The 27,394-nt window shown below is 34.6% G+C and overlaps 3 protein-coding genes and 1 long non-coding RNA gene across 5 annotated transcripts; 3 read left to right on the top strand and 1 right to left on the bottom strand.

Annotated features, from left to right (window-relative positions):
• The first annotated feature begins 569 nt into the window (after window positions 1–569).
• On the top strand, window positions 570–1,711 carry LOC132644152 (uncharacterized). Its single transcript, XM_060360729.1, has 2 exons — window positions 570–715; window positions 1,135–1,711. The coding sequence occupies exons 1-2, from the start codon at window positions 570–572 to the stop codon at window positions 1,709–1,711; spliced, it is 723 nt and encodes a 240-aa protein (XP_060216712.1).
• A 15,601-nt stretch (window positions 1,712–17,312) lies between these two features.
• LOC132599781 (uncharacterized) lies at window positions 17,313–18,065 on the top strand. Its single transcript, XR_009567010.1, has 3 exons — window positions 17,313–17,584; window positions 17,741–17,775; window positions 17,926–18,065. It is a non-coding gene; the product is annotated as an uncharacterized LOC132599781 (long non-coding RNA).
• A 3,780-nt stretch (window positions 18,066–21,845) lies between these two features.
• LOC132644589 (thylakoid lumenal 19 kDa protein, chloroplastic) lies at window positions 21,846–22,767 on the bottom strand. The gene has a single exon (XM_060361188.1). The coding sequence runs from the start codon at window positions 22,710–22,712 to the stop codon at window positions 21,969–21,971; it is 744 nt and encodes a 247-aa protein (XP_060217171.1). The 5' UTR covers window positions 22,713–22,767; the 3' UTR covers window positions 21,846–21,968.
• A 258-nt stretch (window positions 22,768–23,025) lies between these two features.
• On the top strand, window positions 23,026–26,459 carry LOC132644588 (uncharacterized). Of its 2 annotated transcripts, none has more exons than XM_060361186.1 (5): window positions 23,026–23,411; window positions 23,886–24,526; window positions 24,662–25,527; window positions 25,613–26,019; window positions 26,094–26,459. In XM_060361186.1, exons 3-4 carry the CDS (start codon window positions 24,943–24,945, stop codon window positions 26,009–26,011), a joined length of 984 nt encoding a protein of 327 aa, XP_060217169.1. In that variant the 5' UTR covers window positions 23,026–23,411; window positions 23,886–24,526; window positions 24,662–24,942; the 3' UTR covers window positions 26,012–26,019; window positions 26,094–26,459. The 2 variants fall into 2 exon arrangements, with proteins under 2 accessions (XP_060217169.1, XP_060217170.1); XM_060361187.1 differs by having other exon boundaries at window positions 23,886–24,561.
• Window positions 26,460–27,394: the final 935 nt, after the last annotated feature.

Genomic DNA, 27,394 nt, shown 5'->3' with positions numbered 1-27,394 from the left:
TCTCTTTGGGGATGATTATATCTGTATTAAAGGAATATGAGAAGGTATCAGGGCAGTTGATCAATAGGGACAAAAGCCCTTTCTATATGCATCAGAATAAAGTAACTTCTTAGTTTCAAGAGGTTGAAAACATTACTGGATTTTCTAAAGGTGTATTTCCTTTTAAATACATTGGGTGTCCTATCTTTCACTCAAGGAAAAAGAAGGTGTATTATAATGATCTTATAAAAAATGTGAAAGACAAGCAGCAAACTTTAAAAGGAAGATTGCTTACTTTTGAAGGAAAGGCAGTACTCATTAATAGTTTATTGCAAAGCATGCCACCGTATCTTTTTTCTGCTATGGCACCTACCAAGTATACCCTCAATGAGCTACATAAGATCTTTGCTAGATTTTATTGGAGCAACAAAGAGGAAGGAAGAAGTAGGCACTGGTCTGCTTGGCTGAAATTATGTGTTCCTAAACAAGAAGGTGGCCTGCAGTTCAGATCTTTATTTGATGTATCTAAGGCCTTGTTTGCAAAGTTATGGTGTTGATTTAGAATAAGAGGGACTATTTGGGCCACTTATATGTGGAATAAGTATTGTAAAAGAAAGATTCCAATGCTGGTACAATGGAAAGGTGGTTCCCAGCTTTGGAAAAACATGTTGGAGGCTACAGATGCAATTGAGCAGGATATAAAGTGGGAGCCAAGAGATGGTTCAGCCAACTTTTGGTATGATAATTGGACAAAACTAGGTCCATTGGCTGATCTCATGCCTTCAAACTTCCCTTTAGATGACAGTGTTCAATAGGTGAAGGATGTTATGATTAATGATAAATGGAATGTTCAGAAGCTACAATAAATTGTACCTGCAAATGTAATGGAGCATATTACAAGAAAATATTGGAGATATGAAGGTTATACCACCATATACAAGGATTGGTGGTTACCTACAAATAGTGGCTGTTTACAGTAGAGAGTGCATGGGAGAAGCTAAGGCAAAGAGGAGAGTACAACGGGTTTTATGAGCAAATGTGGACAAAGGTGTTATAATTCAATATTTCCTTCTTCTTATGGAGAGTATGGAAACAGAAACTTCCTATGGATGATGTGCTAACTATATTAGAAATCTCTATTGTTTCAATATGCAGGTGTTGCTCAAAACCACCGCAAGAAACAATGGAACATGTATTTCTTACAAGTGACTATGCAACTAGTGTGTGGAAAGTATTTGCAGATGCAGTTGGTGTGCAAGGTCCATTTGTTCAAATCAAGCAAACTGTTAAGAAATGGTGGGATACTGCATGTTCAACCAAGTTGAAACCACTATATCCAGAAGCTCCAGCTATTATTATGTGGCAATTGTGGAAGAGAAGAAATGCAGTGGTTCATGTGGAAAAGATGTCCAGACACAAGGTCTTGTATGAGATTAACTTGAATCTAATTCAGCTTGCCAAGACAAGATATCCGTGGTTGAAGAACATGGCCAACTCTTTGCCTCATCTTGTGCAACAGTTGGAAGGTTACAGACCACACATTACATATACGATGGTGCAATGGTGTAGTCCTGATCAGGGGTGGTATAAATGTAACAGTGATGGGGCCTCCAAAGGCAATCCTGGTCCTAGTACTACTGCTTTCTGTGTTAGAAATCATGATGGTGATTTTATTTATGTAAGTGCTAGGAGGATTGAAGATACTACTATCAATTATTTATGCAAGTGCTAGGAGGATTAAAGATACTACTATCACAAACTATCAATTAATTTCTAAATAATTTATATGATTATGAAAATCTTTTTTATTGACGTAAAAGAGTAAAACATTGACCTGAATAATTTTATAAAATCTACTTAGACCCTTTAAGGTGCAGAGCTTATTTTATTTATTATCTAAGGACTCTTAGCAATCAAAATAAATTACGGGAGGTCAAAATTTAAGTGTCAACAGTAGTTGCAGGATTTATTGAGCAAGGGGTTCATTAGACCGAGTGTCTCCCCTTGGAGTGCTCCTGTGTTGTTTGTGAAGAAGAAAGATAGGCCCATGAGGATATGCATTGATTATCGCCAGTTGAACAAGGTTACCATTCGGAACAAGTGTACTATGCCTCATATTGATGATTTATTTGACCAGCTTCAGGGTGCTTCAGTGTTTTTGAAGATTGACTTGGGTTCAGGCTACCACCAGTTGAGGATCAGGGCTGAGGATATTCCGAAGGCAGCCTTTCGGACGAGATATGGTCATTATGAGTTTCTGGTGATGCCATTTGGGCCTACCAATGCCCCGGCTACATTTATGACTTTGATGAATAGCATCTTTAGGTCATTCCTTGATTCCTTTGTGATTGTGTTTATTGATGATATCATGGTGTATTCTAAGAGTTGAGAGGAGCATGAGATCCATCTTTGCACTGTTTTTGGGTTGTTGAAGAAGAATAGCTTGTTTGCTAAGTTTTCAAAGTGCGAGTTTTGGTTGGAGTCTGTGGCATTCTTGGGCCATGTGGTGTCTAAGGATGGGATTATGGTTGATCTATAGAAGATTAAGGCTGTGAGAGATTAGGAGAGGCCCACTATTATGACCGAGATTCGTAGTTTTGTGGGTTTGGCCAGCTACTACTGCCAATTTATGAAGGTTTTTGCTTGTATTGCTTCATCTTTGACCAGATTGACTCAGAAGGATGTTCCCTTCCAGTGGTCCGATGATTGTGAGGAGAGCTTTCAAAAGCTCAAGACTTTTTTGACTTCAGCCCCGATTCTAGCATTACCCGTGAAAGGTAAGGATTTCACGGTCTATTGTGATGCATCCTATATAGGTTTGGGTGTTGTGTTGATGCAGGAGGGCAGATTGATAGCCTATGCTTCCCATCAATTGAAGATCCATAAGAAGAATTATCCGACCTATGATTTGGAGTTGTTGTCCGCAGTCTTTGCTTTGAAGATTTGGAGGCATTACTTGTATAGTGTCCATTGTGAGGTTTTCACCGATCACCATAGCCTTCAGCATGTGTTTACCCAGGGAGATCTTAATTTCAGGCAGCGTCGATTGATGGAGCTCCTAAAGGACTATGACATCTCTATTTTATATCACCTAGGGGAAGCCAATGTTATTGTTGATGCCTTGAGTCACAAGGCAATGAGTATGGGGAGTTTAGCTCGATTGATTGTTTCCGAGCACCCGTTGGCCATGGAGGTTCAGACTCTGGCCAACAGTTTCGTTCGTCTTGATATTTCATCCCCAGGCAGAGTTTTATTAGATCAGATCAAGACTCATCAGTTTAACGATGCTCAATTGAGCAAGATTCGAGATAGGGTTCTGAGGGGTGAGGCTAAGGAGGCCACGATTGATTCTGAGGTCATTTTGAAGATTAAAGGGCACGTGTGCATTCCTCGTGCTGGTGATTTGATTTAGTTGATCTTGACGGAGGCTCATAGCTCTCGATATTCCATTCACCCGGGGGCGACTAAGATGTATTGTGATTTGAGGCATCACTATTGGTGGTGTTGGATGAAGCGAGATATAGTTGATTTCGTGGCTAACTGTGGTTATTATCAGCAAGTTAAGTATGAGCACCAGCGACCCGGTGGTGTACTTCAGAAGATGTCCATTCCCGAGTGGAAGTAGGAGATGAGTGTCATGGATTTTGTTGTGGGTCTCCCAAAGACCCTGGGTAAGTTTGACTCGATTTGGGTGATAGTTGATCAGTTGACTAAGTCTACGTATTTCATTCCTGTTCAGGTTTCCTATATCGTGGAGAAGTTAGCCAAGTTGTACATTCGGGATGTTATGAGATTGTATGGGGTTCCTATTTCTATAGTATCTGATTTGGGTACTATCTTCACTTCCCGTTTCTGGAGGGCTTTTCATGAGGAGTTGGGTACCCAATTGGATTTTAGTACTGAGTTCCACCCCCGGAACGATGGGCAGTCCGAGCGGACCATTCAGGTGCTCGAGGATATGTTGAAGCTTGAGTTATTGATGCTAGTGGTCGTTAGGATCAGCACTTGCCTTTGGCAGAGTTTGCGTACAACAACAGTTATCACTCGGGTATCGACATGGCGCCTTTTGAGGCTTTTTATGGTAGGAGATACAGATCTCCGGTTGGCTGGTTTGATGCTTTTGAGGTTCGACCTTGGGGTACGGATTTGTTGAGAGTCTCTTGAGAGAGTGAGGATGATTTAGGCCAGGTATAACACCCCGTAAACTTGAACTAGGTGTGACTGTGTAAAATTCTAGTGTTAAGATGATATTTTATCTATATGAATCCATTCTTGATGAATTCGGGTGGAAGATGGTCGTTTTGAAGTCAAACCAACAATTGAAGTTCTCAAGGGCTCTTAAATTCGCCTAAGTTTTCATAGGTCTATCTTCTGGGAGAGTTTCATGAAAATGTGTTGGGAATTTGGAAAAACTTAGTCAATGAAAGTTGTAGATCTTTGAAATAGCTTTCCAATGGTAGGTCGCCCAGCCCCAGAAATGTTATGTACAAAAAGTTATGCCTGTGTTACTGAAGCTTGTCTACGCTGAAAATTTGGCATGTGTTACGGTGAGAAGTTACGGACCGTAACACGAGTTAGGGGCCGTAACATGGCACCGTAATGCCTCAAAAATCACCAGAACGCTCTGGAAATTTCCACTAAAGAACGGTCCGTAACACGAAAGACGGTCCGTCCTTTGGCCCGTTTTCACCAGAAAAATATAAATAAGACACTTGTTTTGTTTATTCCTCCACTTTATGAACAAACCTAAGGACGAAAATCATTCATCCAAGTCTCCAAATCTAAGGTATGAACATCCCTAACATTACTAATCCATTCTAACATCAAACCCATGATTCTTGTGACCAAAACCTAGGGTTTGCAACATAATTCTTCCCAAAGTGATTCAACCTAGGGTTTGGGTGTTCTTCATTAGAAAAGTGAATTGTTAAACTTTGTTTAACATATTAAGGTATGTCTCTTTTAAAAATCCTTTTTGACTATAAAGGTGATTTGTATGTCTCTCTTTTGGAAACTTATTTTGAATGAAAATCACTTTTGAAACTATTGTTGGAAGTATAAATTTTATTCAAGATTCTTTAATGAATGAAAGGAAAAGTAATCTTTTCATGTTTCTTGAACTCCAATTCATGTCTAAATGATGGTTAATGTGTGTGAGGGGACAAACCCGCATTAAACCTAGATTGTAACAAACCCTATATATGTATAAGATATTATGAATGTTTTCCTGTATGAGAGATGATGAATAATGATGGTTAAGAGTTGGTGACGAAATTCTCATTGATGAATTGGGACATGGAAATCTTTCGTAAAGAAGTTATACGTTTTCAAAACATTCTTTGAAATGATTTATCTTTACGATATGGAATAATGAACCTTAATGGTAAATGGTGATGTGACTACCTTGAGATGAATTGTAATTCGGCTTTTATGCTATGAACTCTGTTGATGTGATTTTGCCTAGCCATTCGGGAGGATGAGTGGTCACCGAGGATTTCATATTCCGGTGTGTTTATGCCTAGCCATTCGGGAGGATGAGTGTCACCGAGGATTTCATATTCCGGTGTATATATGCCTAGCTACTCGGGAGGAAGGGTAGTCACTATGGATCCTAGTGTGGTAATTGCCTAGCCATTCGGGAGGAAGAGTGGCCACTACCAGGTTCGCTACCCGGAGTGTGGTTAATGCCTAGCTATTCGGGAGGAAGGATAGCCACCGATAATTTCATATTCCGGTGTGGTGCGCTGTGACAAGGGAACCCTACGGTCATCCCTTCGATGTGATTGATTCTTGGGCCTATATTGGCATGTGTGATATTTTTATTCTCTCATGGAACTATTGTTGACAATCATGATCAATTCGAAAGGCATAATTGAAAGTTGTAACTTGGCAAAAGACTTTATAATCGGTTTTGATAATGCTTATTGAGATACACATGCTGAATACCTATTTTTATATTGATTAATGGCTTTGTAAACTGTTTAACAAATGATATTAAGAATCATAAAGTGGAGTGACTATTTTTATACTATCTTTTCAGAAGTGATTTCTTTATGTATTATTGTACTTTATTTTTATAATACTTGTTGTCCCCGAGGCACTCACTGAGTACGAAAGTACTCAGGCATACCATTGTTTTTTTATGGTATGTTAGGTAACGGAGAAGAGCAGGTTCGTGATACTCTCGACGCTTAGGAGAACTTGCTGTTGTTGTTGATTTGGTGAGCCCACATCCTTGTTCGTGGGACACTTCCTGTTTCATTTATTATTCTAGATTTTTGGGCTGCGTCCCGAAGTTAGATGATTGTTGTGTCTCTTAGAAGCTCCATAGATAGTTATCAGAATTGTGGGTAGATTGTCAAAGTCTCGTATGACTTAATTGGTGTTTGCCACGTTTATGACTATTTACTTATATTAGACTTCCACTGATCTTATTTCATAATTGTGATCCTGACATATGCAGTTACTTATAACTTTGTTTAATTCAATAAGGAAAGATTATTAAAAGGGAACTTGATGTTACATTTATTTTATAAACTGTTGGAGGCGAATGTTGAACCTGGCGGGTTCAAGTGTTATTATTGCATTGTTTAGGTTCTTCCGATGTTGTTCATGATGTAGGATGACGGTCACGTCTAGGGTGGGTTTTGGGGCGTGACACCAAGCTTTTGGCAGCTCAGAATCGACAGAAGATGTATGCGAACCCGAAGGTCTGAGATTTAGAGTTCGCTGTTGGTGACTAGGTTCTATTGAATATTTTACCCATGAAGGGTGTTATGAGGTTCGGGAAGAGAGGAAAGTTGAGTCCGAGGTATATTGGGCCTTTTGAGATTCTTGACCGTGTGGGCGATGTTGCTTATGAGTTGGCCTTGCCACCGGGATTGGCGGGAGTTCATCCGATTTTTCATGTGTCTATGCTGAAGAAGTACCATGCCAATGGTGCTTATATTGTTCGTTGGGAATCGATATTGCTTGATGAGAATTTGACCTATGAGGAGGATCCTATTGCGATTTTGGATAGGCAGGTTCGGAAGTTGAGGTCCAAGGAGATTGCTTCTGTAAAGATGTAATTGAAGCATCGTCCTGTTAAGGAGGCTACTTGGGAGACTGAGTCTTTTCCCTTCGTCGCTCGAGGACGAGCGATGGTTCAATTGGTATTTGATGTAACGACCCGCTTGGTCGTTATAGTTCCTTCAGTGCTTTTGACCTGAGAAGACTATTGATACGCTTCTCGAGGTGTTCAGGATTGATTTTGGTGACTTTTTGAGGAAAATTGGCTTTAAGCGAAAAAGAGTTGACTCAAAGTTGACTTTTGGGTAAACGGACCTTCTTCAGAAATCCGTCGATTCCGAGAGGTCTGGATGGTCATTTAGAACTTGTGTGCATATCTGGTTCGGTTCCCAATGCACTCGGGTGCATTTTGGGACTTGGGTTAGAAAATTAGAATTGAGGAGGTATCGGGGGTTGACTTGGTCAACGAGTCCTCCGTTGAGAATTTTGAGGCCACGAGTGCATCCGTAGCGTGTTTTGTTTTGTGTGTTTGTGTATGTGGTTTATGAGCAGATGGCCTCAGAAGTTAGTCAAAAATTCAGGTTGAATTGTAACACTTGGGAATTTTCTGGTGTCTGGTGCCCGTTTTGGCTGCACCAGCACCACGACAGCGATACCGTTATAGCAGTCACCCTGCCGCTGAAGCGACTTATGCCATTTGGGCATGACCGCTGTAGCGGTTAAGGGACCACTGGGGTGGCGCTGCAGGAGCGGTAATATCATCGCGGAAGCGAGTGACGGGCAGTAAGTTCATTAAATTAAATGTTACATGCCCTAAGTTCCTCATTCATTACTGTTCCAAAAATTGAGCTTTTGGGAGCAAATCTAGAGTATTCTTAGAGAAGATCCTTGGTGGTAAGTCCTTCTAATCTCTTTGCTATTCCATTACCCATAATTTTCTTAGAATTTTTTTACTTTGTTAGTTCATTAAGTGATGGAAAATTAAAAGTGGGTTTAATGAATTTTCCTTCTAGGCTTCTAAATCATGAATTGTTGGTTGGGTTAGCTTCCTTAAGCATTGAATTGATGATTAGAATCCTTTATTTCATAATTTCTTCCTAATTAGAGGCTAATTGATGGAATTGGAAGTTAGGGTTTATACCCAAATTTGAGGGTTTTGCCTAGAATCCGAATTAGAGTGATTTTGTTGATTATTCTAGCTTGCTAATGATGGAAATTGATTACCTAGAGGTTTAATTTCATGTTGGGGCCTTTAGATCCCTAATTTCACCCTTCTAGTTCATAAACCCTATTCCATAGGTTGGGGATTTGGGTCTTGATAGAAGTAGGGTTTGTTTTGATGTTCTCCTTGATTCTAATTCCATGATTCGAATATGCTTAGACTTTCTTGATCTCGAGGCTCAGAGGAAATGAAAGGCTAAGGAGTGATTGTTGGTGTTTTGTTGTTCGGCCTTCTAGGTAGGTTACGGTTTACCCTATGGTGAGACTTCGTTTAGCGAAGTATATATTTAGATAATATTTTCGGAGACAATATGTAAACCTTCGGGTATGAAGTTGGGTTGGATATTGTCTTATGTTGGGCCCTGTTGTGTGATTGGAGCTAGCCACCCTGGTGTGTTGTGTCTGAATTGTTCTATCGTTTTTGGTTTAATGTCGCGTTGTGATTGTAGATATTGGAGACTATTGATACATCTTGTTCATGATATTGTGATACCTCACTTGTTGATGTTTGATACGAGGATAGCGTTCTATATGGCTTGTGTAGCCTCTTCATATTGTTCGTGTACCCATGCTTGGTACTTGTGACTTTGATCTGATCATTGATGTTGTACTCATACGTTGCACGCATTCTCATCCTTCATGATATATTGTTGATACATTGATGATACTTGAGGAAACACTGTGATGAGCTGGGCTCAGTTGGATGAGAGTGACGTGAGGTCCGATATCCGATAGTTGTCCCGGAATCGTGGTTGTGTGGTAGCGATTCCCGAGGTTTGTGCCGGGAAAGTGAGGTAGCAGTATCCATGTTGTCGCCGGACCGTGAGGTACATGGACTCCACGGGTCCCCTATGGGTTGTGCTACCGTGACGCCGATACTTACGTCCGGAGTATATGTGTACACAGCATTGCATTGCATTCGCATATCATACATTATTGCATTGCATTGCATTACGGCTTTATGTTGATGATCTGTTGATATACTGATGTTATTTGGATTCAGATTGATTATATTGAGACTTGGCACACTTGGGTTTAGATGTTATAACCTAGGTGACGACGTGTACTTGGTTTCTGATTTGTGCTTGACTTATGCTTGTTGCTTACCTGTTTATCTTACTCTATTGTCTGGATTATGTTAGCTAAACTTAGTCGGCCTATGATACCTACTAGTACTGTGGTTTTGTACTGACCTGCAGTTGCTGCATTCTTTTATGAATGCGAAATTCCAGGTGGGATCTACTTCCATTTCTCGTGGATGATAGGCGCTCCGAGAGTTGCTTAGAGTCTACAAGGTGAGCAAGAGACGTTCGCCGCCTTGAAGATTCTTCTTTATTTATGTCTTATTTTCTATTCCGAGACATATTCAGACTTGATGTATTATTGATATTCCAGACTTGTATATTCTAGTTAGATGCTCTTGTATGGATTAGATCAGACTCTGGGGTTTATTTTCCTTACTTCCGCATACTTTCTATATTATTATTGTCAGACTTATGTGATTTTATTTCTTCTGCTGATTTAATTAATTCTTTGTGTTTTTACTAATGTTGGGTTGAGGGTTCGCCTACCGAGTTGGGAAAGGTAGGTGCCCGCGCGACTTATTCGATTTGGGTTCGTGACAAATAATCTACTGACCAATTTCTAATTTAAATAAATGAAAATAATGTACATTTCCGAAATTAAGTACAAATATTCTAAAAGTGCTAAAAAGTAGTACAAGATAATTAATTTATAAGCCGTATTTTCCATCGTAAAAATGGGGAGCTAATGCATTTGAAAGCTTAGTGAATGTATCACTTTATGTAGCTTCTAGACTTAGGTTTTATCGGTGATATCACTCCACCCTCTTGTTGGGATCGAAATAATCAGAGCTTCATACGGAAGCTAATAATTGTAAACCTTGAACACGATAAATCGAACAACATAAACTATACTATAAGAGGCATAATATATTGATATGATTTGGCCAACTGGCCTACATATGAGAAACTAATTAAAATATAAAAACTATTTGGTGAACATCTCCCCCTAAACAAGACTCGTTAAACGACTACATCGTGGATGCTATTGTATGTGTATGTGTATTTGTATGAGAGATTCTTCAATTTATAGAGGTCTAAAACTTTTTCCTCCAAGAAAGAGGTTACCTAAATATGGAATATTAAAATTTTTCTTTTAGGAAAAGTAAAACTAATTATGATAAACTCTTTGCCCTTCATGATAAACTCTTTGCCCTTCCTTCAAGAAAAGATAAAATTCAAATATGATAAGAAAATAAGAGCAAAATCCTTACACTTTTTTTTTTATTATTATTTCCTGTATGTTTAGAACGAAAAAAAGAATTTGAATGAAGTTTTCTTATTGGCAAATAAAAGATTATAGTATCATATTGGACATCAGAGGCGGAGCAGGGATTCTAACTTTATGGGTGTTAGATTTTAAAATGACAATTTAAAGTGATAATATCTGATTCTAAATTTATTTTGTGCACATTTAATAAATTTATTAACATAAATATATTATTTGAGTAAAAGCTATTTTATAGGCTAAACCCGTATTCGGGCTACTAGCTTTGCCCCTATTGGACATCTCATCCTTGTGATAAAATGAAAGAAAACGAATCAGGACACGATCAGTATGACTTGAGCCTAGAGCATCTAATGTCCAGCTAATTTGACCATTGTTAAGTCGCAATATGGTAACAGCTAAACTTCACAAATTGCCACATTTTAACCTAGAGTGATTAAAATATAGTCACTATCATGTGGTTTAATTTTACTAGTGTTACTTTATGATATTCTCATAAAATTTCAATTGTAAAATTTAAAATTTTATGATAAGAATTATTTTAAAATTAATTAGGATTAAAAAAAATGACCAGTAAACACTATTTCTACTGCTCTAATATCAAGCAAAATTCAATCAACCATTGCTTTAAAGGAAAAAAATATTTAGGGCCGTAGATAGGTCTTCCTGTCCAGAACAGAGAGAGAACAAACAGGATAAACGTGACAAAATTAAATAGCCAAATTGAAGGTGCTCCATAGATTGAGTTCTCAAAAGAACGGGGTTAAAGTAATATTCAAACCTTGAGGTGATATTATATTCTTGCTTAGATTTAGTGTCTTTTTAAGGTATATATATATATATAGCATAGATGTTGAAAAGACAGGGGACTAACTTTTTGAAAGAAAATTTAGGGAACATTTTCTTTTCAAATATTTACCGATCAAGAAATTGCATAGAGTACCATCGCATGTTCACAATTTCTTGCTAAGATTTTTATTTTAGAAAAAGGAGTGCGTCTCTGGACGTATAGCATTGTATTCTCTTGGATCCCAAATATTACTCATTTGGCAAAACTGAAATTTGTTTCAAAAAATTTCACATTTTAAGAAATAAAAAAAAGAAGTTATTACTTTCTATGTTTCAAATTCAACCTTATTGGTCAAATTAGTGGAGCGTTGATTAAGTAAGATGTTTAAGACTAAGATCAAGGACATATTAGACAAGTACTCTTACGACTACAATTATTACTACTAAACTTTTTTCTTTTTCTTTTTTTGGCTTGGATGGCCCTTCATTTGGGTTTTGCCCTTCAAATTGGTGGTCTTTAAGGTTTACTCTTCGCTAGGGACCCTTTGGTTACGGGTTCGAACCCCCACTCAGTGAAAATTTAAATTTTTTTTTGCAAAGCAGAAGTTGTAAAAAAAAGGCAGAACTTGCATGGATTCTGCCCATTTCTGCAAATTCTGCCTTAAGGCAAAAATGGGCAGAATTTGAAAATTCTGCCCTTAGGTAGAATTTTGCAGGGGCAGAATTTGCAAATTCTGCCTAAAGCAGAGTTTAGCTCTGCCTTTTTTTCTGAACTTATGCCTTGCGGAATTTTTTTAATTTTCGCCTGAGTGGGGGTTTGAATCCGTGACCAAGCGGTTCCTAGCGAAGGGCAAATTTTAAAGACCATCATTTTGAAGGGCAACACTTAAAGACCACCCCGTAATAAGGGCATTCCTGCTAATTGCCCAATGTTTTTCGTAAGGGATGTGCTAAAACTTTAAAATACAGATACTCCCTCCGTCCAAAATCAGTGTCGTTTTAGCAACAAAAAAAAAAGAAATTGTCCCTAAATAACAGTCAATTTAGGAATTCAAGACGAAAACTAATAATTATTTCGAGCTATATCCTTGTATTAAAGAACCACTTCTTCTTAATAATGTTCAATTCTCAAGAAACATCTAATAAATATGGGTGACTTAATAAATTATACTCCCTCCATTCCATAATAAGTGACTCTTTTAGCTCATGCACACCCCTTAAAAAATTGTTCACTCCTAGAAAATTAAGAGTATTTTTACCAACTTACCCCTAATTATATTTTAAGTTAACATTGGGTATTGAGTAGTAATTAATAATCTTGATTATTTAAACAAGGGTAATTTTGGAAGAATCTATCCAAAATATTCTTGAAATTCTAAAACGTCACTTATTTTAAAACAAAATAAAAAGCCTAAAAGGTCACTTAATATAAAATGGAGGGAGTACGTTATATTTATTATTTTCTTAATAGGCGTAAAAAGAGCTAAAGTGACACTTTTAGGATGGAAGGAGTAATAGGATCTAGATGGTAATTGGAAAGGCAGGAGACCTAACTTCAAGACTGAATATTTTTGGGAACATTTTCTTTACAACCAATCAACAGCGCCTCAAACCTAAATTGTAAACCTGAAACTTAAAAATGTATATTTAGCTCTCCCTCCGTCTCAAAATATTTATCGTCCTTATTAAAAATTCTTGTCTCAAAATATTTGTCGTTATATTTAATCAAGACAAAATTAAGTAACTTTTTTCAATTTTACCCTTGTATAAATTAGAACATTTAAGAGGTTCTCATCATTGATGGAGTAGATATTCATTGAGGAGAGATTACATGAAATGTGTTAAGAGGGAAAAATTTCTTAAATGACGTGTAAATGAGAAATGCGATAAATATTTTGAGACGGAGGGAGTATTATTTTCTGTCCATCTGCAAAGCTATTCCAACAAGGGTTCTGTCAAGGGCTTTGGATGAGATATCGTGAAGTTTGCAAAACATGTAACAATGAATGACTGCACCAAATGCACAAATTCCCGGAATGAATTCCAATGAAAATCTTGCAACTGTAAAACAAGGATATGCTGGATTACAAGATGCTGGCATTCCACCTGCATAAGCGCGAATTGATTGTCCACATGTCAAGGCCCAACTATCATTTCCAATAGTACAGAACGAACTAATATATTTATTTTTCAAATGATCCATCGAGTATAAAGAGAATGAAAGAGATAGGCTTATTCTCGTATGACTCTAGAATATACATCACCATCCCACACAATACTTTCTCCACAAATCCTACTTAATAGCTACAATTATTTTCATGGTGAAATGATAAAGCCACAGATTTATTATTATGCTAAAATTCATAGCTAATTATTATTTTTTATCACGAATTCAAATTTGTTGCTGCAATGGTAATCTTTTAGCTATATTAAATATTTTTTTTGTGAAATTGAAGTACAATAAAAATAGTATTAATACAATCACAACAAATTAATTGTAACAATTTTGAATAGCTAGATGAATAGTTATAGAAATATGTATGTATATGTGGAGAGTTTTCTACATTTTGATAGGTATAATTGCTAACATAAACAAGTTCTTACATGATATCCTAAATTTAAAGGGTGAAAAATCATTTACGCCACCCAATTTTGCTTTAAAAATTAAACTCCCCCTCAACTTTGAACAATAGACATTCCTATCCCCCGACTCAACTTTGACCAATAGACATTCATATCCCCCGACTCAACTTTGAACAATAGACATTCCTATCCCCCGACTCAACTTTGAACAAAAGACATTTCTCTCCCCCGACTCCTAATTGAACTTTCTAAATGCCTATTTTACCCTTACATTATTAACCTTTATCTTTTTTTACTTATTTAAAAAACTAGTGTTTTTAATCTATGTATCAAATTTTCTATGAGAAAAATAAATATTATTTCAGACCAAAAAAAGAAAAGTGAGAAATATTGATTGAGTATATAAGTTAGTGACATTTTATAATGAAATAAATGAGCAGAATGAAAAGACAATTTTAGTAATAATAATCAAACTCTTATCTATTTATGCAATTGAAAATAATAAAGTAATAACAGCTTTGCAAACATATTTAATGCAGCTAATATAACAATAGGAATATATTTTATAATAAATTTTTAAAAAATTGCCTATTTATGTTGTAAATAAATTTCAAGTTATAATTTAGATAATGTTTCATTATTGACAACCAAAATTTGTCTATCTATATAGACAATAGAGAAAAGAAATAATTGAAACATGCATATATATATATATATATATATATATATATATACATACATGCCTACTGCATGTAATACCAAAATAACAATTATAAAAAATAACATTAGATTTTTCGGGATTATTCTACTTATAATATTAATGAACTTAATAAAATTACGTTATCCAACTTTGTTTTAAAAATCAAACTCCCCCTCAACTTTGAACAATAGACATTCCTCACCCCCCCCCCCCCCCTCACCACCCACCACCCTCCCCATACACTCCTAATTGACCTTTCTAAATGCCTATTTTACCCTTACTTTATCAACTTTTATCTTTTTTTCTTTTTTCCTTCTTTAAAAAATTGGTTTTTTTAATCTATGTATCAAATTTTCTATGAGAAAAATAAATATTATTTTCAGACAAAAAAAAAACTGAGAAATACTAATTGAGTATATAAGTTAGTGACGTTTTATAATGAAATAAATGAGCAGAATAAAAAGATAATTTTATTAATAATAATTAAAAAACTCTTATCTATTATACAAGTGAAAATAATAAGTAATAACAACTTTACAAACATATTTAATGCAGGTAATATAAAAATGAGAATATATTTTATAATAAATTTCTAAAAAATTATCTATTTATGTTGTAAATAAATTTCAAGATATGATTTAGAAAATATTTCATTATTGACAACCAAAATTTGTCTATCTATATAGACAATAGAGAAAAGAAAGAATTGAAACATGCATCTATATATATATATAACATTAGATTTTCCAGGATTATTCTACTTAATATTAATAAATTTAGTAAAAATTACGTCACCCAATGTTGCTTTAAAAATCAAACTCCCCCCCCCCCCCCCCTCACCACCCCGACCTCACACTCCTAATTGAACTTTCTAAATGCCTATTTTACCCTTACATTATCAACTTTTTTTTTACTTCTTTCAAAAACTGGGTTTTTTAATCTATGTATCAAATTTTCTATGAGAAAAATAAATATTATTTTCAGACCAAAAAAGAAAAGTGAGAAATACTGATTGCGTATATAAGTTAGTGACGTTTTATAATGAAATAAATAAGCAGAATAAAAATATAATTTTATTAATAATAATCAAACTCTTATCTATTTATACAAGTGAAAATAATAAGTAATAACAAATTTACAAATATATTTAATGCAAGTAATATAAAAATAGGAATATATTTTATAATAAATTGCTAAAAAATTATCTATTTATGTGGTAAATAAATTTCAAGTTTATAATTTAAAAAATATTTCATTATTGACAACCAAAATTCGTCTATCTATATAGACAATAGAGAAAAGAAATAATTGAAACATTTATATACATGCCTACTGCATGTAATACCAAAATAACATTAGATTTTCCAGGATTATTGTAATTGTAACATTAACGTTTAATAAAAATTACATCACCCAACTTTGCTTTAAAAATCAAACTCTCCCTCAATTTTGAATAATAGACAATCTCCCCCCCCCCCCCCCCCCCCCACACACACACACACACTCTCATGATTGACCTTTCTAAATACCCTTACATTATCAACCTTTATCTTTTTTTTACTTCTTTAAAAAACTGTTTTTTTTTTAATCTATGTATCAAATTTTCTATGAGAAAAATCAATGTTATTTTCAGACCAAAGAAGAAAAGTGAGAAATACTGATTGAGCATATAAGTTAGTAACGTTCTATAATGAAATAAATGAGCAGAATAAAAAGATAATTTTATTAGTAATAATCAAACTCTTATCTATTTATACAAGTGAAAATGTCAAGAGTAAAATGTATTGAATAAGGAGGGAGAATGTTTATTGTTCAAAATTGAGGAGTAGTTTAATTTTTAAAGCAAAGTTGGGGTGTAAATGATTTTAGCTAAAATCAAATATTCGATTAAATCAGTATCTAAATCGAAGACCAATTCATAGAATTAGTGCACAAAGTAAATTAAAGAGGCAATTTTATGATAAAATCACACAACATGAGAAATAAATAGTATATGCCCCATGACTCGGACCTCTTCTATCGAATGATACCTTTATCGAGCTAGTGTAGTTAGAGGTGTTCATCTTTCTATTCGATTCAATTTTACAAGCTCTTAATTGTAAATTTCAAATAATTTAAGTAAATAGGAGGTTATATCTAATTAAATTTGATTAATTATTAATATCGAATTTAAACAAAATCATCTTTACTAATCCAAATCAAGCTTCATCTCGATCAAGTGCTTCGAGAATTGTTATTTAACTCGAACCTATTCTATCGAAACAATATATTTTAGAGTAATTATAGGTATTTAGCGTTTGATTAGAATAAATCTTCCTTGTACAGTATAAGTTGAATACATAATGGTTAGATGTAACCTATGATTAAGTAATTATATCAAATTAATAAGTGTTAACTCCAAACAATGTTCCATGATTAATAAATTATAAACTAAAACGGATAAATTTAATTAGTTTACATCAAATTACAATGTATTTTTATTAAGAAAAATTTTAGCTAACTTTTTTTTATTGTTCTAATTATTAAGATTTAGGAGGGAAACATGATGAATTCATAACAGTTCCCCTTTAAATTATGAAATTAATAATAATAAAAAATAAAAAAAAGTTGTGCCTAACTTTGAAAAGAACACTAAATTAACAACACAAAAACAAAGATAAAAAGAGTTCCCTCCAAATTATTTCCCTCTAATTATTTTATGCCTAAATCAAAGCTTTCTTTTGCTATTAAAGAGCCAAAACCCTAAAAAACAAATCACTCAAAAGAAAGAAAAAGAAAGGTGTCGTCACCAATCTTCAAATTTCTCGACTCCATAACTAGGCCTTTTAGCCTCAACTTCTACTAATCTCTTTTATGATCCAGAATTGAATACGCCTGCCTATGAATATTTGTACCCAAAAACTTGTTTCATCTTTTATGACCCACATGGGTTAGGAAATGTGGACAGATTTTTTGTTTAGCCATGGACATGGAGTTGCTGATCAGGAAGAGGTAATATTCTCGTTCTTGTATATTTTTTTTTACTTCTTGTCCAATGCACAATTTTGTTAACTCATAGTATTAACTTTTGTTCTGGAATTCTATGTTTATATTTTGTATAATTTTATGTCTCTTAGAATTATTTTATAATTCAAATTATGCTTGCAGCTCAAGGTCAACAATCAAATGACGCAAATCCAACAGTAAGTAATTTATTTATATTTTCTTATTATTAATCTAGTAATATGTGATTTTTCTAGAAAAATATTCATATAAACAAATAAAGTTTAGTTTTTGAACGAAAATACTTTATTGTAACATTTTCTTATTTGTTTTTTCAATTGTTGTTGCAGCTTTTGAATGAGTGATGACAGCATCAAAATCGACGGGAACATGAATAATCATTCTTTTTTCTCGTAAATATATCGATATGTTTGAATAGAATGATGTTTCACTATTTTAAATAATATTGCTGAACCTTTATTAAGTCTGTTTTCTAATATATTACTTTTATTACATAATTAAGGATATTCTGCTATAATTGTTTATATATTTTATGCCAAATATGAATTCTCAGCTACAATTATCATGGCTGACAATAATTATGGTAAAATTTTTAATTAGCAGCTATGAAATTTTTGAATTCGTAGCTAAACATAAATATAATTGCCACGCAAATGAGAACATGGACACACATTTTTATTTCCATAGCAAATGAAAAAAATATTTTGCTACAATTTATCCCCCGTGACAAAAAAGTATGGAAGTTTAGCTATGAGTTTTTGAATTCGTAGCTAGACATATATACTCCTATAATTGCCACGTATCAAGAACATGGCTAAGGATTTTCACTTTCCGTAGCAAATAAAAATTCTTTTTAGCTATAAAGCTATTTATTTCATGGCTAAAGGTTTGGATTCTTAGCAACATAAGAAAATATTTGTGGCAAATACTTTAATTCATAGCTATGGATTTTTTTAATTCGTGACTAAACATGAGTATTATTGCCACGAGACTATGCTATAGAAATAGCCATAAAATTTGTGCTTGCTTAGCAGATAAATTAAATATTTTGCTACGATACAACAACTTGTGGCTACAACATCAAGATAGCTACAAATTTTGTTCGTCGTGGCAAAAGAATAAAATCACTTGCTATAAGTATATTTTTCGTGGCAAGAATTTTCTACCATGGTAGCTACAACAGTTTTTTTTTTTTTTTTTTTTTTTTTTTTTTTGTAGCAATAAGTATAAGTCCTTAGCCACGAACTATGTAAAGTTTGTAGCTAACTTTTAGCTACGCTACATTTTGCTACGAATGCTACGGAAAAAAAAAATTGTGTCTAAAGAGTTTAGCCACGGAAAATTTCATATTTAGCTACAACGTATTTTGTAGCAATATATGCCTTGTGTTGTAGTGCCTTTTCGGTTCTCCTAATTTTTTATTTATCTTTTTATTATTTATATTGTCTTTCCTCTATTCTATTATTTTTTCTGTGATCTCTAGCGAGAACACACAAATAGAAACTTCAAAATCCCTTAAATTAAGCATTTCTCTTAATTTTAAATCTGTGAGTATTTAAATCGAAAAACTTGGGTCTCAATGGGAATTTTGGATTGAGATCAAAATTCATTTTTTTTATAATTTCTTTTGTTTATTACTCCCTCTATCCATGTTTACTTGTATATATTTGACTTGGGACACTCTTAATAAGCAATAAATAAAATGAGAAATGAACTGGCGTACTTAATAATAAGGGTAAAATAGGTATAAAATGGTAAATTATGTCTTGGTTTTTCAAACTATACAACTTAAAAGTAAAAGTGGACATACATTTTTAGTATAGTGAACAAATAAAAATGGACGGAGGGAGTGTATTATAAAAATTTGTGTTATTCTATAATTGTTAAATTCAATTTAAATCATTTTACTACTTAAATTGTGATGGAAATTTCGTAAGCACTGCTTAGAAAAAAAAATGAAATTTATGATTTATTTTTGAGAACATGTAGTTTATCTAATTCTACATTTACTTATGGGGTGTAATTACCTATTGAAGAGTTTTTCTATTATTTTTCTTATTTTGATTGGTATAATTCCCTTATTGAACATGTTATTTTACTTATGCAAGTTCATTTTTTAATATACATAAAAGATACAAGTCCCTTGGTGAAAATGTTGATTTTATCTTGTTGTTAATGGGTGTGATTCCTTGTTTAAGATGCTAATTATGTTCGTTTCTTGATTTTGAGATGTAATTTGCATATTTGCAAATTAAAAAAAGCCTATTAAGTTGACCCGAATAAACTAAAAAGAGATGGACCCGACCCAAATACACGTTCCTAATAAGATGTACATTCAAGAAAATTGTGGCACCGGCCAGCTTCAAATCGTAGATCTGCCTCTGTATACATCAAAATTAACTTTGACCTTATTTCGGTGAAGGGGATTCCGATGAACTCCCTTGCGTCTCTAGCTCCGGCTCTGGCCCTGGCTGAGAACCCTTCCTTCCCTCCCATAATCATTGTTTTACGTTTGAAATCCCTGCTGAATCATCTTCTTGGAGAATCAGATTTAAGGTTTACTTAAACCAACCATCACATATGTTGGATCAAACAGAAAAGAAAGTTCCAAGTAGTTGTTTATGTGACAAAATAGCGTTAGCTGTGTCATTGATGTGGCAATTGTCAAATCATTTGATTTCTAGTTCTATGTGTTTACTTGCTAATCAAATTTAATCATCATCCATATGGATGCCTTGTGTTTTTCAGCTCTGCAAGAGACAAAGGGCTATTCCTCTAGCCCCGTCAAGGAATTGAGGAAAATAGAGTTATCGGCCAGGGAGAGTTGAATGTGATGAAAATGCAACACCTTGCAAATAAGTAGATGCATCTTAGCCCTAACATGGTGTAGTGTGAAACAAAAACATGTTTTAGTAGATACAGATGTGAATTAGTGAGAATGCATCTACATTATAGGCTACAATTATGTGTGTTGCAGTACAGAAATAGGATTGCTATCTAGATGTTTTTGTTGTGTGAGGCCAAAAGCATAAGCTATGAAGCATATTCATTAGAAGCAAAATCAGTCAAGCTATCTGGAAACACTACCCAAACCAGCTTGGAGTTATTTTTATGCAAGGTGGAATCAGAGAGCAACTAATGTGACGCTGGACTAAAGGCTCAAAAACTTCACTGCAGAGGATGATTGATCAATGTGTTCCTATTTTGATTTGCTGGCAGCTCTGGAAAATGAGGTGTAATAACAAGACTGGGCTCCAGGACACTCTGTATACTCGGACAGAATCTGCAAGAACTAGACAAAATTACGGAGTAAGCCAAGAAGTGGATTTGTTAAGCTCAATTCTGATTGCTGTTCGAAAAGGAACCCTGTGAGTTATTAGAGCTGAAACTGGGAACTTAATTGCAGCTTTTGCAGTCATTTTTTGGTTACAAGAGCAATAATGCTGCTGAAACTCTTGCTATTCACACAGGAATTGACTGGTGCAGTCGAGATAGATATCTCAGAGTTAGTATTAAGGCTGACTCTATGCTTTTTATAACTGGATATCAGGCAAATCTAATCCACCATGCATTTGAATCTCTGGTGGAAGAGATTAAATTACTGATTGAGAACTTTGAAGAAGTGCAAATATCTCATTGCTAAAGGGAAGCTAATCATGCAGCAAACATTATCGCTAACTTGGAAGCTAAGATGGAACAACCATGACGGTTCTATGATATTCACGCAGGCAAGTCAATAACTTATACAAGATGTATAGATGATGCAACTTTTTAAGCTCACCGTAAAGGAGGTGATCCCCTCATTTATTTGTCAATGCTGACACATTATCACACTCATCATCACTATATTTTTCCATCTAAATTGTTGTAAGAAATTGAGCAAGTTCAATTCCTCCATAGATTATGAAGAGGTAAAGGCATAGCATTATTTCCCGTCTCCGTGTGTTTCATTTTTCAATTTTAATATGTGGGTAGGGGTCTATGCCTTATACCAATACACACAAATACGCGATCATTACACAAATAGTAGGCCGGGTTCATTGTTTACTTTTCCTAGTTGGTATACATAGATTATACAAGGTTATACATATATTATATATTCTCCGATCAGTTTTAGTTTAAGCGTTCAGGTGGAAGGCTATTTAAGTTAATTCTTCAAAAGAGACAGCTTGATAATACATCAGTTTGAAGAGATAGTGATCATATTGAGAGTCTCAATCTTACCCTTGTCAAACACACATCCCAGAAAAGCTATGAACATGAAAATCTCTTCATTGGTTTTTGGTTTTCTCCACTTAATAAACATTCCAAACTCTTCCTCTATAGACAAAATGTCAAATTCAAGTACATAGTGCAACAAACTAATCCTATATTACCCAACAGTTTTAAAAGACTGATGAATGTGCCTCAAGGTATTTTCATCCTTCTTCCATTCTGGCGCTGGCGAAATGACAAAATGAGCATACAGTTTGTTCTTAGTACAAGTAACAGAAATCAAGCTATGACCAGAAACTCCATCAATCTCATAATCATAATACAACTGCCCATTCTCATCTTTCCTCTCTACTGATGTAACACCATCAGCATTAGCAATTAAGTCTTGCAAATTCACATCAGATAAAGCCAAGTTATTCAAGATTACATCTTTAGGTGCTAACTGCCTAAACCCTGCAAGAAAAGTAAGGTACTCTTTCTCAGACTTCTTCTTTGGATTATAAAACTCACTGTCTGTCCCATTTGTTCCCTTCTCAACTTTTGACACCAACCTCTCTTTCCATCCATCCGGGACGTCGTAAATGTACTCCGCCGACGCTTTTTTATCGGAGTTTCCACCGTAGCCGCCATAGTTGGCGGCACTAGCAGCTGTGCCATAGTAAATGTTGTATGTTGTGGGAGAATCTGCAAGAGAAGGGGGAGTGGTTGTTAGTATTGTGGTGGCTAATGCTGTGGCTGTTAGAGTGGTGGTTAGTTTAGTTAAAAGTGGTTTAGAAGGTGGTGATAAGGTGGCTTGGGGTCTGGAAAAGGGTGGTGGAACTGGTGGTTTTGTGGTGGTTGTGGTGGCAGAGGAAGTGGAAGAGGAGGAAAGCAAGGATGAAGGGTGGAGAATGCTTGCCATGTGGATTGTTTGTGAATTCTTTGGGTTAGGGGATAGGCTAGTATTTGTGGGTTTGTCATGATAAAAATATATCTTATCCATTTAGTAAGGGGATACTTGGTGAAACTGGCCGATTGTAGCCAATCATCAATGGTCCATGGTGCCACATCATATTTGCTTCTTTGTCCTGGTAGATTTTTAAGAAAAAATACATAAAAATCTCCCTTGTCCCAAAACCCATTTTACCAATTTAACTTTACGGATGATTTTTTTATCCCCGAAACAACTTTTAACTGAATTTAGTACATATTTAAAAATATAGAACCACACTTGTGGTGGGAGGTGTTCTACACGCACCTCCACTTGTAAAAAATAAATAAATTATATTTTATAAGCGGATATTGTGGAAAATCCCTGTACTTAAACTTTTTGTCATCCCGATATTTGTATTTACATGTTTGCCAACTGAACTCCTCTACCCATCAAAACTGAGCATTTTAAACACTTTTTTGCTGAGCCCATGAAGCATGTGAAACAATCGCGTACACATAGATTTCCACGTGTAAAAAAATATGCCACATCGGATTCCCGCGTATAACCCCATCTTATCTTTTTATTTTTTTTCATTCCCATTTCTCTTTTTTCAACCAAACCCCCGATTTTTCATCTTCTCTTCTCTATCTTTTCCCTCGATTCCACACTTATTTCCTGGATATTGTGGTAAGTTTCTTGACCTCTTCTTGGTTTATTCTTGTTAGGCTTCTCTTATTTCTTTGTTTTTTTTTTTTTGGTGTTATTTGACCGATTTTAGTGCTTGGAGCATATTTTTTGCTTGAATATTTTCATTTTTTGTGTTGTTTGTTGACTAAAAGTGTAATATGCATCATATGCAGTGTAATGCATGCAATGGCATTTTTTGTTATTTCGATTAGATTCTAGAATTTTTTTTCGTGAAATCCAAAATTGGTTTGACATTACCCATTTTTTGTGTGAATACGTTGGGTATTGTTCTGTTAGTGGTCCACCTGGTATACCACATTATTGTAGTGTGTTTTTTTTTTTGGAAAAAGAATGAATCTTGGAAGCTTTTTCACTAAAAAAAATAGTGATTTTTGCTATATTCTTTATTGATTTGGGTAAAGTTAGTATTAGTCCATTATTAACTGACCCTGTTATTTTTTTGTCACTTTGTAGGCATGGTAAGAAAATGGCTTCAACAATAGTGACACTTCAAATGCATTATGGTGGTTGCTTTTTATCAAAACCTGAGCTAAGGTATGATTCTGATGTAGAAGAATCTGGGGATTCTGAGTCACTATATGATGTTGATGAAAACATTAATGATTTAAGTGACTTGGATGAAAAGTTTATTGAAGCTAGACAAGCAAACATTAGAGAAAATAAATGTAGATGAGATAAAACAAGTTGTAGAAGGGAAAAAATGATAGTTATGCAGGATCATTTGGGTGATTACAAAGAGGAATTCGCTAGGCTTTATGATTATGCTGAGGAGTTGAAGTCTACCAATCCTGGCACTACTGTAGTGGTAAGGACTTCCAAGAATACAATTCCTAGAAAAGAGGTGTTTATGGGATTTTATTTATGTCTTGGAGAACTTAAAAGTGGGTAGTTAGATGGGTGTAGAAACATCATTGGTTTTGATGGAGCATTTCTCAAAGAGGTTTGTAAGGGTGAGTTGCTGTCTTGCATTTCCAAGGATGGCAATAATCAAATGTACCATGTTGCTTGGGCTGTAGTTGATAAAGAATCCAAGGATATATGATCATGGTTCATTAGGTGTATCAAGCATGATTTGGAGTTGACATTAACTGAAGGTAAAGGATTGACAATTATGTCTGATATGCAGAAAGTATGACTTTAACACTATGCACTTCCATTGATTTGTATTTTTTTCATTTAGCCTTATTATTTATTGTTTGTACCCTGTTGCTTGACTATTTGTTTAATAGGGTCTTCTTATGGCACTTCATGATTTACTGCCAAATGCTGAGCACAGATGGTATGCTAGGCATATATGGGCCAACTGGAAGAAGGAATGGAGGGATGAGGCAAGAAGAAGAAAATTCTAGCAGGTAGCAAGAGCATCATTTGAAGTTCTTTTAAATATAAAACTTGATGAAGTGGATGAGTTAGGGAAGGCATTAATGAAGCCTTGTTTCAATACAACAAGGAGACATGGTGTAGGGCATACTTTAAATAACACAGCAAATGTGACATAGTTGAGAACAACATGTATGAGACATTCAACAGCTGGATTTTGATACCTAGGTTCAAATCAATCATAACTATGCTGGAAGAAATCAAAATCAAAGTTATGGAGAGGATGAATCAAATGAGAGAATTTGCTGAAAAATGGGTAGGTGAGGTATCACCCATGGCCATGAAAACTCTTAAAGAGAATGTTGAGGTGAAAGATCCACCATATAAACATGTTGTTAACCTAAAAAAGAAGGCGTGTAGTTGTAGGTCATGGCAATTGAAAGGAATTATTTGTGCACATGCCATTACTGCAATTCAATATAAGAGCTTGGAGGTTGAGGCATTTGTTGAGCCCTGGTATAAAAAGGCGACATATTTGAAGGCCTACAACAAATTCATTCAACCTATGACAAATATGAAGATGTGGCCAAAGAGCACAAGACCACCCATTGAGCCACCTAAAATTGCTGAAATGCCAAGTAGGCCAAAGAAAAAGAGGAATAGGGATGCTGATGAACCAAAGAAAAAAATTGGGAAAGCTACAAGGAAGGGCAGGAAAATGACATGTTCAATATGCAACACTATGGGACATAACAAGAAAGGATGCCCACTTGCTGTAAGTGTTATTCTATTTTATGCCTTTAGGATTTTGTCATTTAAAATTCATTATTAGTGCTTGAATTTTAATATTGTGTATGCAGAAAAGTGGTGGTGCTTCTTCATCGATTGTTGCTGCTGGTGCAACCAATGCAGTAGCAACTGCTGGTCCTGCTGCAACTGCTACAACTATTGGTGGTGCATTAATTGTTGGTTCTAGTGCAAGAGGTGGTGCAAGAAGTGGTGGAAGAGATGGTGCAAGAGCTGGTGCAAGAAGTGGTGGAAGAGCTGGTGCAAGTGGTGCCACAAGAAGAACTCCAACAAATGCTACAACAAATTCTCAACCAACTCAATCAAGCACTCAACAGTCAACTACTACTGCACGACTTATTCAGTTAGAAGTAGTGAGGCAAATCCTGGTTATAAGAAGCCACCACAAACTAGGTATAAGAGGCCAAGGGCAGCTGGTTATGATGTGCTATTTGGAAAAGGTGTCAGTGTGATTGAGAGGGTAAGCATTTCAATTTAAAGGCATCATTTTTTTGAAATTTTTGAACATCTCTAACTCAGTCCTTTTTATTTCAGACCGGAACAACTGATAGAGTGATACATAGTGATGGATTGATTAGTTCAGTTTCCACTAACATTGATCTTGGTTACAAACCACATGGACTGAAGTGGAATGGTGGAGCTGCAGTTACTCAAAGGCAGCTACAAGAACAAAGTTACAAAAGAGCACACTTTTCTACAAGCACTCAAACCACACCGGGCAACAATTAATAGTGTTTGAAAGAAGATATTAAACTTGCTAATTTTAGGAGCCAACTGTTTTGTTGATTAACTTTTCCAGACAATATTTATCTTTGTACATGAATTTGTGGGCTGATATCAGATAGTTGTAACGGCTAAGACAGTTGTAATGCTTAATTTCAAGGTTTATGTTTCAGACTAGACATTGTCATTTTCATTACATTCATGAACAACAAAAAACTACATTCCATGATAATCCTAGGCACATGTTCTTGGCATGCTACTAATCTTAGATACTACTAATTGTTGACACCTAATTTTTAACCTCCCACAATTTATTTTGATTACCTAGAGTCCTTGGATATTAAACAGAGTGAAATATGTATTTTTTAGAAGTCAAATGATTTTATAAAATTATTTAGATAATGTTTTACCATTATTATTTGGTAAAACAATTTCTATAATATTATAAATCATTTAGAAATTAATTTACATATTTTTTGCAACAATTATGATATATTTGCTAAATTTAACCAAGGGAATAATTTAAATAATTATGAAAAATTAATTAGCAAGTATTTTACTCAGTTTATTCAAAGAATTTGATTAATTAAATGAATTAATCATTTTACCCCTCAATTCTTAGTTTTTCATATTCAATTTATTAGAATGTATCATAATTAATTGAGTGTTTTATTGTGATTAATTCCATAAAATTGTTTATTATGTAATTAATAGTGGCTACAATTGAAATGATAAATTATTGTTTAATTCTGGCCCTAATTGAAAAGCCAATTCGATGGTTCAAGTCAATTAAGGTCAATATTCCAAAACTAGCCCTTGATTGTTTGATTAAGATAAATATGGCAATAATTGGAACTACCAATTTCATGGTTTAAGTCTAATTAAGGCTATTGGTGTAAAACTAGTCTTTAATTGTTTTATTGTGCAAGTTATGACTGTAATTGAAATAACTTACTTCATGGTTTAGAGTCAATTAAGGCCATATTTGCAATTTGAATCTATTTTGCATAACTAACAGTTTTGTTAATTGTTTAAGTGGTTATTAAAGTTATTTGTTGACCGTAATTAAGGGGGTTTAATTAATGGGTTTACTTAATTATGGCCATTTATTA

This window comes from Lycium barbarum, chromosome 6, assembly GCF_019175385.1.
Source record: "Lycium barbarum isolate Lr01 chromosome 6, ASM1917538v2, whole genome shotgun sequence".
Taxonomy (NCBI): Eukaryota; Viridiplantae; Streptophyta; class Magnoliopsida; order Solanales; family Solanaceae; genus Lycium; species Lycium barbarum.
The sequence above is the reverse complement of the archived record's forward strand: the minus strand, read 5'-3'. Positions and strand labels throughout refer to the sequence as shown.

Coding starts and splice junctions, on each gene's coding strand:
- LOC132644589 (XM_060361188.1), bottom strand. CDS start 22,712: ATGGCAAGCATTCTCCACCCTTCATCCTTGCTTTCCTCCTCTTCCACT.
- LOC132644152 (XM_060360729.1), top strand. CDS start 570: ATGTGGAATAAGTATTGTAAAAGAAAGATTCCAATGCTGGTACAATGG. Junction 716..1,134: donor GATGGTTCAGCCAACTTTTG/GTATGATAATTG, acceptor TTCAATATGCAG/GTGTTGCTCAAAACCACCGC.
- LOC132644588 (XM_060361186.1), top strand. CDS start 24,943: ATGTATGAGACATTCAACAGCTGGATTTTGATACCTAGGTTCAAATCA. Junction 25,528..25,612: donor AGAAAGGATGCCCACTTGCT/GTAAGTGTTATT, acceptor TTGTGTATGCAG/AAAAGTGGTGGTGCTTCTTC.